At 46.2% G+C, this 12,198-nt stretch overlaps 1 protein-coding gene across 1 annotated transcript; it reads left to right on the top strand.

Moving 5' to 3' along the window:
• Positions 1-1,829: 1,829 nt before the first annotated feature.
• LOC103254384 (BMP/retinoic acid-inducible neural-specific protein 2) lies at positions 1,830-10,956 on the top strand. Its single transcript, XM_008052476.1, has 4 exons — positions 1,830-2,032; positions 4,354-4,590; positions 7,009-7,231; positions 8,941-10,956. The coding sequence occupies exons 1-4, from the start codon at positions 2,011-2,013 to the stop codon at positions 10,055-10,057; spliced, it is 1,599 nt and encodes a 532-aa protein (XP_008050667.1). The 5' UTR covers positions 1,830-2,010; the 3' UTR covers positions 10,058-10,956.
• The last annotated feature ends 1,242 nt before the right edge of the window (positions 10,957-12,198 follow it).

Raw genomic sequence — 12,198 nt, forward strand, 5'->3', positions numbered from 1 at the left:
ATGTACTTCCAAGTCTGTGTGCTGCTTAGTATACTGTACCCTCTCCCTTTCTTCATAGCACATTTCCCTCCCTCCCCACCTGTCCACCTCCTACTGCTCCGTAGGGACCAACTCACGCGGTGCCTCCTCTGCTACTTCCTCTCGTTTCCCTGTTTAGAGCTGAGCTTCCTCAGAGCTCATCATGCTGTTTACTTCTGCTGTGACTTGGAGGTCAATTGGTCAGTTGTGTATGCACCTTCCTTCCCCATAGGTCCATAGGTCGTGACCTCCTAGAGGACACAGTATATAACTTGTCCATCATCATGCACACCTCCCCACTCTACAAAGCCTAGAACATATTAGTCATACGTTTTCTTATTTATTGTGTGCCTACTGTATGCTGGAAATTGTGCTAATTGCTGTTGACAACCTGGTGAGAAAACTGAAGATGAACTTTCCTCTACGGAGCCTATAGTATGTGGAACCCAGACATGAATCACATACTCACAGGAAAGGATGGAACATTGCAACTCCATGCCTGCTGCAAAGCTCAGGTGCCTAGAGCTAGAAGAGGAGGTCAGCGGTATTAGAGTGGACTTCCCCCAGGAACTTTGGGAAAGACACTCTATGAATATTGGATGAATTGTATGGAATTGAATAGTGACTGTTCAATAAATACTCGTTGATTGGGTGATTGATTGTTGGCAAAGCCTTCAGAGATCCTGAGAAGAAAGAGCCTCGGGTCCCCATCATTCTTATTACATAATTATTTCAGTGCATTTAAAGCGCCCCATTTTTCATCCTATACTTTAAACATCAGGGAAAACTGATGGGCCAACTTGATAATATTTTAAAATGACTCAATGGTGTTTTGGAATATTACATGGCTATAAGAGTTTATGTATATTTAATATACTTATTAAAATATGCAGCAAGCCCATGGCTGATTTTCTCTAAGGACGTCTCAGTGCCAAGGTGGGACTTAAATGTTTAATACTAATACTAATACTCATATTTCTCTAGTGCTTTTCATTGTTGGGATCCCTAAAACATCAAGTTGCTGCAGCTGGGCTTGCCAGCAGGCTGATAGGGACCACATATGGCCCCTGACTTCCTGGAGGATAGGGAGGAGTGACTTCTGCTAACAGATCTCACTCCTTCTCCAGCACTCTGGAAACAAATTTCCTTTGGCTATCTTGAAAGGGCTCCTACTTATGTATAACTGCTGCTGCCAGCCATACCTAACAGATACTATCTCAGGTCAAGGGAGAAAAGTAACTTTGTGCTCCTGGGGTAGGAAAAGACACATGTTGTTTCTTTGACTGATCAAGGACAGGACATGGAGCCCAAGATTGGACTACTGGGGGAGGGAAGGGCAAAAAGTCTCCACTTGTCATCTAAATCCATACCCTATCCCTTCCCTCTCTAGGTTACAGAGACCAGGACTGGTCCTCTGGGCTGCAGCAACTATGACAATTTGGACTCAGTCAGCTCTGTCCTGGTGCAGAGTCCAGAGAACAAAGTGCAGTTACTCGGTAAGCAGCACTGTGGTGGTTTCCACACTGGGTGAAAAGCCTGGGTCACCAAAGAGCAGGGAAAAAAATCCTTCCTGCCCCATTTGGTTAAACCCTTCTTAAGACAAGAACTACCACAAGTTCTGGGCCCTGTGTTTAACAACTTTTCATCATTCTTTTGAGAAAGCTTCTGATATGGTTTGCTCTACACACAAGATCCATTGCTTCTACCGCTGGACACCTAAATCACTCTACCTCATATTTCTTCTCAAGTCCTCTGTCATATCCTATAAGGAAGAGCACATTCATCCTTACAAACCTTGACCTAGTTCGATGGTCTTGGTGGCCCCCAAAATCCTCTATCCTAAAGATACATTGAGGAGTAACCGGACTTTGCAGAGTGGTTATAGGACCACCATCTTTACTTCAACTAAGAGCTACACAAAGTTGGGACTGTTGGTTACTGTAACCACAGTCTGAGAGCGGACTCTGCTTTCTTTTTAGTCTGTGATCTTCCATGGGAGATTCAAAGCCAGGAGGTGAGTTTGAGAAGAATGGGAGCCTTTTGACTGGAGACAGAACAAGCAAAACTGGGAAAGAAAAAGGAAAGGAAAGCACATTAGGTTTGGAGGCTGGGAGTTAGGGAGAGGCACCCATCTCCTACCCTCTGCTTCCCTCAGGCATCCTAAGGGCAGGGCTATGCAAACTGATTTAGTGGGAAGAGTTTATTTCTCTTAAGACCTAACTGAATTGGACTCTGTTTAAGATCTTATTGTCTCAGCATTACAAAATCAATAACTCTTACCCAGGATCTACGATTACAAATTCCAGGCAACCTGAGTCAGATGTGACCCAGCAGTGCTTCAGGAATCAAGAAACATATAATAAAGAGGCACAAAAAAAAAAACCTTCTGATTTAGAGGTACCTAATGCAATTAACATCCTTCTTCTCCTGTGTCCCTGGATGGGCTGGGCCTGTGTCTAGAAATTAGTGGTGAGCGAAGTTCAAAATGTCTGGTTATTCATTTGGAATAGTTTATGCCATTTAATTTTATAGCCCATCATTCATGCAGACATTTCTCGGGGCACTTATTTTATAGCAATGGGAAATATTCTGGTGAGGAGAAGGGAGGTGCTGGGGGAGGTGAAAGGAAAGGACTTGGAGAGGGTGAGTGTTGGAAGTGAGTATGTGGCTAGGGAAGACCCACGGCAGGCACAATGTCAAGAAAGGAAAATTTAGGAGCAGCGCAGAACTGGAAGTAGACCTGAAGTAAGAACAACAAACATCCACTGCTGCTGGCAATTTTAAGTTGTACTTTGAGGTCTGTGGAGACTGGGATGCACATTTTGGACTCTCTGATGTGAGGAAAAAGGAACTCATCATATCAAGAAGTCCCCATATTCCTCACTCTCCTGGCACAAGTTCTCACAATGTTCCTGCTTGGGGAGCCTCCTGTAGGTCTGACCTCCTACGTGACTCAGACTGTGTCCATAGGCAAGCCTATCCTACATTCATTCCTTGGTAAGCTTCCAACAGCTACTTTATTTGTCATTTGAAGCCAATGAGGGGTATGTTCTGCTGTAGGTAAACAGATACTCACCACAGATGGGGGAGAAAACTGAAGCTTGGAGCAATTTAGTGCATTATATCCAAGATCAGAAGCTAATTGGAAAAAAGAGCTGAGAGCCACTCATATTCATCTAGGCATGACAGATCTCAGGGCTTTGACCACTATTCCACTTCCAAATCTCCTTAAAAGTTCAATCATATTGAAATGGAACAACCAGTCCCAGTTATGCAGAACAATCTGATGGGACAAGGACAGGATCTGACACCAACAGACTCTATGAGTGCTATAACTTGGGAAGGTCCTTGTGGGCTTAGATTTCTTACCTATAAGAACCTCAGTGGCCAGGCTTGGTGGGTCAGCCTGTAATCCCAGTGCTTTGGAAGGCCGAGGTGAGTGGATTACCTGAGCCCCGGGTTCGAGACCCGCCTGGGCAACTTGGAGAGACCCCATCTCTACAATAAATCAAAAATTAGCCGTGCATAGCATGTGCCTGTAGTTCCAGCTACTTGGAAGGCTGAGGTGGAAGGATAGCTGGAGCCCAGCAGGTCAAGGCTGCAGTGACCGGGAGCGGCCACTGCACTCCAGTCTGAGTAACAGAGTGAGACTCCAACTCATAAAAATAAATAAATAAATAAATAAATTTGACCATTAAAAAAAAAAGAACCTCAGCATGAGCACAGGTGTTATTTGCAATCATATATAGAAAGAACTTGGCATAGTGCAAAGCCACTGTATACCCATAATACCTGTTTCTACCTCCTAACCAGGACATCAGGGTTTTCTCGGTCATCAGGGCTGTGGTCTTCAAGGCCAGGAGGGTTGGTAATGTCCAAGGATGCCTACTGCTAAACTCAGTTAAGCTACAAACAGGATGGCTATAGGAGGCAGAGCAAAAAGCCCACCAGCCTTATTTCTCCCCCATGAGGGCTGTAAGTTCTTCTTTTATCCAAAACATCTTCCCATTTCCATCCTAGAAATGCTGATGTGTAGCCAATAAGCCTGTTCTCATGATATGCACACTCTCAATTTGGCTGATGTGAGAGGTTTGGCTAAGTATTAGGCTTTGATGTTCCTCATCTGCGTTTTCAGATCCTCCCCCATCTGTCACTGGGGCAGCGGTAGCCCTCTCTCCCAACCAGCTCAGCAGCATCAGGCCCTGGGGTGACTGTTTTTGGTCCCAGGATGCACACGTCAGCAGAACCCCACCTGGGGATCCTACAGTCTTGGGTGTGGGAAACTGAGTTCCCACTGCCTGTGCCCAGCAATTCCTTGACACATCCTTTCCCCAGGCCTGCAGGTGCTGCTTCCTGAGCACCTGCGTGAGCGCTTTGTAGCTGCAGCACTCAGCTACATCACATGCAGCTCTGAGGGTGAGCTCATCTGCAAGGAGAATGACTGCTGGTGCAAGTGCAGCCCCACCTTCCCAGAATGCAACTGCCCCGATGCCGACATCCAGGCCATGGAGGACAGCCTGCTGCAGATCCAGGACTCCTGGGCCACACACAACCGGCAGTTTGAGGAGTCAGGTGAGCAACCAGCTGACCCAGCATTGCCCCCATCAATGGGAGGTGACTGGGAGGTACAGAGCAAGAATATCGGGAGAACTTGATTTAGATCCTGACTTAGTTACTTAATGTGACTTCAAGCAGATTCTATCATCACCATGAGTCTCAAGTGATTTTGTTTGTTCTATGTGTAAATGAACACAATTCTTACCAAAGAGATGTATTTTAGGATTTAGAAAGCTAAGATGAACATAATTAAGAGTAAAGACCTTGTCTGTCTACGTTGCTGCTGATTCCACGGTGCTAGAGCAATGTTCGTATGTGGGGTGCACAATAAATATATGTTGAATAAATGTAGTGTGTGGACAAATTCTAAATGGCACTCAGTGCAGGCTGGTTGTTGGCTTGTTGCTGTTATACCTAGTATCAATGTTATGCTAAAACCTCGAGTCAGGGGTCTTATACCCTTGCCTTAATACCCTCAGGCTTTATGGCCTTGGATTAGCCAAGCAGCTTCTCAATGCCTCAGTTTCCTCATCTTTGAAAGAGGAAAAGTGGCAATAATAGATGGATGGAAGGCTCACATGGGATAATGTAGATGAAGTTAACGTATAAAGGACTCTGCATGGCATATTTACACATTTCAGTACTGAGTAAATGATAGTTATGTGGGTATATCTCAAAAACATAATTTTGGATAAAGCAAAGAAAGATAAAAGGTCATGGTTTGTATACATATTTATTTTTATATGATGTCTATATATATGATAATAACTTATTAAATAAAAATAAAATTAATCCTATTTATATAATGTTTGTAGACATGCTAGCCAATACATTTTAATGGTTAAATATATTTGTATAAAACATAAAAATGTGTGACAATGATAAAGAAAATGTCAAGAGAGTGGTTATATCCAGATAGAGAGGGAAGGGGCATTTAGGGCCCTTATGTACAGTATACTTGGTTTACCTTATTTCTTTGTTTAAAAAAAATGAAGCCAATAGGACAAAATGACAGAAGCTAGGTGGCAGGCACGGGAGTATGCCCTTTTGTTCTGGGTGCTTTTTTGTATGTTTAAATGTTTTAACTATGCACATGTAAGTTGTTATCGCCCTTACTAGACAAGAGTCTCCAGTCTTCTGGAGGCATCAGGTACATGAGAAATCACAATGATCTGAAGCCCTAGGGGGCTGCCATTTCAAGTCTTAGACAAGACATTTAGTGGCTAAGGAGCATAGCACATTCAAGCCCCCGACCCCTACAGCCCGATGCTTTGGGCTCCGGGGGTGGGTTGTATTCTAGAACATGACTTGATGCTTTCACCACTATAACTTACTGCTGATGAATATGAAAGGGCTGCCTAGACCTCTACCAGGAGACCTGATGGCTGCTGGTCCCAAGGAGAAGCAGAGCACTGGACAGAGACCTGAGCTTGAGTTCAGAAAGCATGGTGTGCCCAGAAAACTCTAAGAAGAACTTAAATTTGGCAAGAGCTTGGAAAAAGAAATTATGATGGTTCTACTTCAGCTACAGGAAAGAATGGGTATCTAGCCAAGAGGCAAAGCTGAAAAGAGAGGAAGAGTATCTTAACAAGTCAGAAAGAAGGATGCGGAGGGGAGAGGCTGCTCTCAGGAACTCAAAGATTTCTAAAACAATTTATGACTGGGCGCGGTGGCTCACACCTGGAATCCCAGTGCTTTGGGAGACTGAATTGGGAGGACTGCTTGAGGCCAGGAGTTTAAGACCAACCTGGGCAACATCGGGAGGTCCAATCTCTAAATAAAAATGAAAAAGTTAGCCAGTTGTGGTGCTGTGTGTCTATAGTCCCAGCTACTCAGGAGGCTGAGATGGGAGGATTGCTTTGAGCCCAGGAGAATGAGGCTGCAGTGAATTATGTGCCACTTCACTTCAGCCGGGCAACAGGGTGAGTTTTTGTCTCTTAAAAAAAAAATAAAAACTAGATTTCTGAGCTGTGTGCTGCACCTTCTCTGTGTGCCACCTTTACTAGTCTTGCTACACACTCACCTTCACAAGGGTCTCCCATCTTCCCTAAGTGGTATCATTGAAGAAGATTGGCCCAGAGACAGCGCAGTGTGCAGTGGATGACTTAGAAGGAGGCACAGAGGGGGAAAGAGATGCACCCAAGATCATTAGTGACAGTAGGATCTTGGCCCCTTTGGTGGTGGCAGAAATCAATTCTAAATTCAGGAGCATATTAGGGATAGGAAGAATGGGAAAAATCCCCAAACCTTATTTTATTGTAGGTTAATTATTTCTTAATAAAGCTGATATTTAAAAAAACCTGGGGGAGTAGATGTGAAGGCTCTTCCTCATGCAGTGTCTCTGAAGAGCCCTGTGTCTGGGGCGCCCCCACTCACCCCTCCCAGGGCTCTGTGTAGCTGCTCCCAGCTCAGCTCCTGTGTTCTTGTCCCCAGAAGAGTTCCAGGCCCTGCTAAAAAGGCTGCCTGACGACCGGTTCCTGAACTCCACAGCGATCTCCCAGTTCTGGGCCATGGACACCAGCCTTCAACACCGCTACCAGCAGCTGGGAACTAGCTTGAAAGTGTTGTTCAAGAAGACCCATCGAATCGTCCGCCGGCTCTTCAACCTCTGCAAGCGCTGCCACCGGCAGCCTCGCTTCCGCCTACCCAAGGAGAGGTGAGTACCCCAGACACTAGGGCTGGGGCTCAGCACATCCCCCAACAGCTTCAGAACCCAACAAGGACCCTCTATCCACTGTAGAGGGCTCTGGGAGTGCTGACCAACACATAGCCTTCCCTTGTTATCTTGAGTGATGTCTGAAGTGAGAGAGAGAAAAAGAGAGGGAGCCCCATTTTACTCTTATCTAAACCATAGTAGATTCAAATGCTATTCCAATAATATCTTAATTCTCATTTCTTGATTTCCATTGTAATAAAGTTTTTTTGCAAAGAAAGGGGTGGAGTTAAAAGCTTATACACCAATTGCATATGATGAGAAATACACACATTGGATTGTTTCAAACAGGTGACTCTACTCTGAGCCACAGGAGGAGGGAAAGCTGAGACTGGCCTCGGGGCAGAGTGGAGCTATCATAAGCATTCACTCATTTATCCACTTATTGGTTTATTTATTCAACAAATGTTCAAGCCCACATCGTAGGCCCTACTATTAAGCTGTAGGACATATTAGTGAATTGGGAAAATTTAACAAACAGAAACATAAAAATGAGAACATTCTAACTGTGTGGCAACCACTTAAATGTTTTGTGAAACATAAATCAAAGGGATAGTCTCCTAGAGGCAAAGACCAGAGAGGAAAGCTTCCTTGGAGAAGAAAGTCTTGGCCAGAGTGTACAGGAAGAAATGGACCTGGTTCACATGAGGTGGGGCATATTACAGACAAGAGGAGTGGCCTTCACAGTCAGCAACCCAGAGAGGTGGCTGTCAGTGAGGCACAGGTAAGAAGAGACACATACCAGCAGAGGGTTTTTTTTGTTGTTTTGTTGTTTTTTTTTTAGTTGGAGTCTCACTCTGTCGCCCAGACTGGAGTGCAGTGGCCGCTCCCGGCCACCGCAGCCTCGACCTGCTGGGCTCCAGCGATCCTTCCGCCTCAGCCTTCCAAGTAGCCAGAATTACAGGCGCGCACTACCACGCCCGGCTGATTTTTTGATTTATTGTAGAGATGAGGTCTCGCTGCCCAGGCGGGTCTCGAACCCGCGGGCTCAGGCAATCCACTCACCTAAGCCTCCCAAAGGCGCGGGATTACAGGCTGAGCTACAGAGCCCGGCCCAGCAGAGGTTTTTAAACAGAGTTCATTTATTTGTTTTTTCAACAAATAATTATGAAATTCCTACCATGCACCGAATAGCAGTCCTCATTTCTGAGAATCTATTGGTCCATAACACAGTCCTTGCTCTCATGGCATTTACAGTGAAGCAGTTTATAAACAAATAAATAACAATTAAACATAATAATTTCATATGCTGATAATTGCCAGGAGTTAAATAAAAACAAGGTGATGTGATGGAGGATGAGCAAAGTGGAGGGAGGTGACATAAGCGCTAAAATCAAAACTTTAAGCATGTCAGCCATAGGCAATATCTACTCTAGGTGGAGGAGTAATCGAAGCAGAGGAAACAGAAATGACAAAGACCTTGAGGTAGGGATGAGGTTGATACGACGTTAGAATGTTTGGAAGGCCATCTCATGTAGAAGGCTGAAGACTTGGATGTGATGTCAAAGATGTTGGAGGGCCTTCATAGGTTTTAGAATAAGGGAACAAGGGAGTACTCACTGCTTTCCCTGCCTATCCTGCCTACTAGTCAATGTCCTCTCTGTGTGTGTCTGCCTTTGACTCTTGCTTTGCTTTTCTTTCTTCTTCCCAAGGTCCTTGTCCTACTGGTGGAACCGAATCCAGTCCCTCCTCTACTGTGGGGAAAGCACCTTCCCTGGCACCTTCCTGGAACAGAGTCACAGCTGCACCTGCCCCTATGACCAGTCCTCCTGCCAGGGCCCCATCCCATGTGCCTTGGGCGAAGGGCCTGCATGTGCCCACTGTGCTCCAGACAACAGCACACGCTGTGGGAGCTGCAACCCAGGCTACGTGCTGGCCCAGGGGCTGTGCCGGCCAGAGGTGGCTGAGTCCCTGGAGAACTTTCTCGGATTGGAGACAGACCTGCAGGACCTGGAGCTAAAGTACCTGCTACAGAAGCGGGATAGCCGCATCGAGGTCCACTCCATCTTCATCAGCAATGACATGCGTCTGGGCAGCTGGTTCGACCCTTCCTGGAGGAAGCGCATGCTGCTCACCCTGAAGAGCAACAAGTACAAGCCTGGACTGGTGCATGTGATGTTGGCCCTGTCTTTGCAGATCTGCCTCACCAAGAACAGCACCCTGGAGCCTGTCATGGCCATCTATGTCAACCCCTTTGGGGGCAGCCACTCTGAGAGCTGGTTCATGCCTGTGAATGAGGGAAGCTTCCCTGACTGGGAAAGGACTAATGTGGATGCAGCTGCCCAGTGCCAAAACTGGACTATCACCTTGGGGAACAGGTGGAAGACCTTCTTTGAGACAGTCCATGTTTACCTACGGAGCCGAATCAAGTCCCTGGATGACAGCTCCAACGAGACAATCTACTACGAGCCCCTGGAGATGACGGATCCCTCTAAGAATTTGGGCTACATGAAAATCAACACCTTGCAGGTCTTTGGCTACAGCCTGCCCTTTGACCCGGATGCTATCCGGGACTTAATCCTCCAGTTGGACTACCCGTATACCCAAGGTTCCCAGGACTCTGCACTATTGCAGCTCATTGAGCTCAGGGACCGGGTGAACCAGCTCTCTCCACCTGGCAAAGTCCGACTGGACCTGTTCTCCTGTTTGCTGCGGCACCGGCTCAAGCTGGCCAACAATGAGGTGGGCAGGATCCAGTCCTCCCTGAGGGCTTTCAATTCAAAGCTGCCAAACCCTGTGGAGTATGAAACAGGCAAACTCTGTAGCTAATGTGGAGCCCGCTGTAGCCCCGGGCAGGGAGGAAATCCATGAATCTGGGTTGAGACAATCCAAGTCTTTACCTTAGTGCCAACAGGGTGCTCCCACGGGACTTTCAGCACCCAGCAGATGGGACCTCAAAGCTTGGACTGAAGCAGGCAGGAGAGAAAGGAACAGCCACTGTACACACACACACGCACACACATGCACACACACACACATTTGCACAGGGAGGCTACCACTCAGCAGCCTTGTATCTGCAAAGAGGTGCTTTCTAAAGAATGGAGGTTGAAGGAGAGGAGCCAGGAAAGAGATTAAGAAGAACCAGCCCAACCATGAAACAAAGATCCTTAAAGTGATTCTTGTCATTCAAGAAAGCAAGAGGGGACACGCATGGGAGGGGTGGGAGCTCTTCCTCCCCCCTCTGTGGAGTCACTTTTGTATTCTTTTTAACCAGATTTCTTAAAATGTTGTTGTTTTGTGAGTCCCTACATTCGTTCTTACTTTTGTATGCTGCCTCCTCTGTGCCCGCTGCACACTGACTGCACCACAGAGCCACTCACGTGAGAAATGCAAGTGCAAACTACAGAGGAACCAATGAAGGGCTGGCGGCCTCCTCGCTTCCCTCACTCACTCCTTCCTCTCACCTGCTCCTTGCTTCCTTGATCTCCTCAGTTTCAGGACCCTGGCTTGTTCCAAATTCCCCTCGTGGTCCATTCAGGGCTCCTCTTCGACAGCATCATCTGTCCAAGTAAGCAGCTCTGTCAAGTTAGAGAGAGAGAGACAATGTGTAGGAAACTGTTCCTTTTTTTAAAAAAAAAGAACAAAATTATTTATTTTGTGATTGTTTTCCTTGTCAATCTGCTCCAATCACCTGAACATCTGAGTAAAAATTTACCTGGTTTAATATATTTTTGAAAAGGCCTTTTTTAGGGGAGAAAATGAGAGAGAATGGAGAAAATGAGAGTATAGTTCCCTGGGTTACCTATATATTTCTCTTTAATTACTATATGTGTGACACTTGGGTATTTGTGGGTGGAAGATATTGCTATGTGGATCAGTATGTACACAAGTGAATGTGTGGCTGTGTTGACTGGAATGCGGGCATGTGTATAGAGAGGATGAAAGGAGGAGGAGAGAGAGGAGAGACAGAGTAAGAGAGGGAGGGAGGGAGGAAGGAGAAAGAGAAGAGAAAAGAGAGAGGGATGGAGGGATGAAAGGATAGGAGGGGAGGGGAAGGGAGAGGAAGGGAGAAAGAGATTAAATGAGGAGTGAAGTGGAACTCTCCCAGAGAGTTTTCTCACTACACCCCTGCCCCGCTTTTTGCTCCCCAGATGTAAGAACTAACACAGTCCTACAAAGATGGGTTCCTGCCATCAGGAGAGCAGTTTGAAGGTTCCTGCTCACAAGGGAACAGCAGACTTTGTGCTGGGCAAGCCTGCTAAATGGGGACCATCTCTGCCTACAGACATGAGGAGAATACCCTACACTCTGCATCCTGTGGTCTGGGATCACCCTATTACGGAATTGGGAAAGATAGAATTGTAGCACTGGTTTCCTCCACTCTGCTGATTACCACTTTCCCAGTCCCCAAAGCTGCTTTGACATATGCCATACTGAATGATGCAGCCTCCTCCCCTAGTGCCTCCTCCAGCTGGTATGAGGACCACTTCCTAGTGTATCTTCTGAAGAACCACTTCTCTGTCTATGCTCCACATTCCAAGTACAATACTTAGTCATGACAACCCCCATTTTATCCAAGAGAAAGTCACCACATAAACATGAAGCATCACATTCCCTATCTGGGTACATCTCAGTTGGCGTAACATGAAATGGAAGACAATGAGAAAATGGTCATGCCTATCTGCCCAAGAGACTTCTAAGTTTATTGTTGCTTAGATAATTTTTGGCACTATATTTAATCATCACAAGATCTTCCAACCTAAAAGAACCTGAAATCCTTGGTAGATAAGCAGTCTGGGGCATTTCTTTCCTCACAACTCCCCTGAAGGCTTCTAGAGTTGAAATACAGAGTGATAGCATGATCCAGGGGTGAATGCAATTCTTGACTGTCTTTTTCTGGTTCAAGTCACTACTTGCTTTGGGGAACTTGCACCAAGCTCCTTGCCTGTGGGAGACGGAACCAGCAGGCG

The sequence above is a fragment of the Carlito syrichta genome, unplaced genomic scaffold (genome assembly GCF_000164805.1).
Source record: "Carlito syrichta isolate Samal-C Ts95f unplaced genomic scaffold, Tarsius_syrichta-2.0.1 Scaffold277817, whole genome shotgun sequence".
Classification (NCBI taxonomy): Eukaryota; Metazoa; Chordata; class Mammalia; order Primates; family Tarsiidae; genus Carlito; species Carlito syrichta.

What these genes read in the sequence shown, in the direction of transcription:
- LOC103254384 (XM_008052476.1), top strand. Translation starts at nt 2,011, where the DNA reads ATGGGAGATTCAAAGCCAGGAG. An exon ending in CCGGCAGTTTGAGGAGTCAG is followed by an intron (nt 4,591 to 7,008) that starts GTGAGCAACCAG and finishes TCTTGTCCCCAG; the next exon opens with AAGAGTTCCAGGCCCTGCTA. An exon ending in TTCCGCCTACCCAAGGAGAG is followed by an intron (nt 7,232 to 8,940) that starts GTGAGTACCCCA and finishes CTTCTTCCCAAG; the next exon opens with GTCCTTGTCCTACTGGTGGA.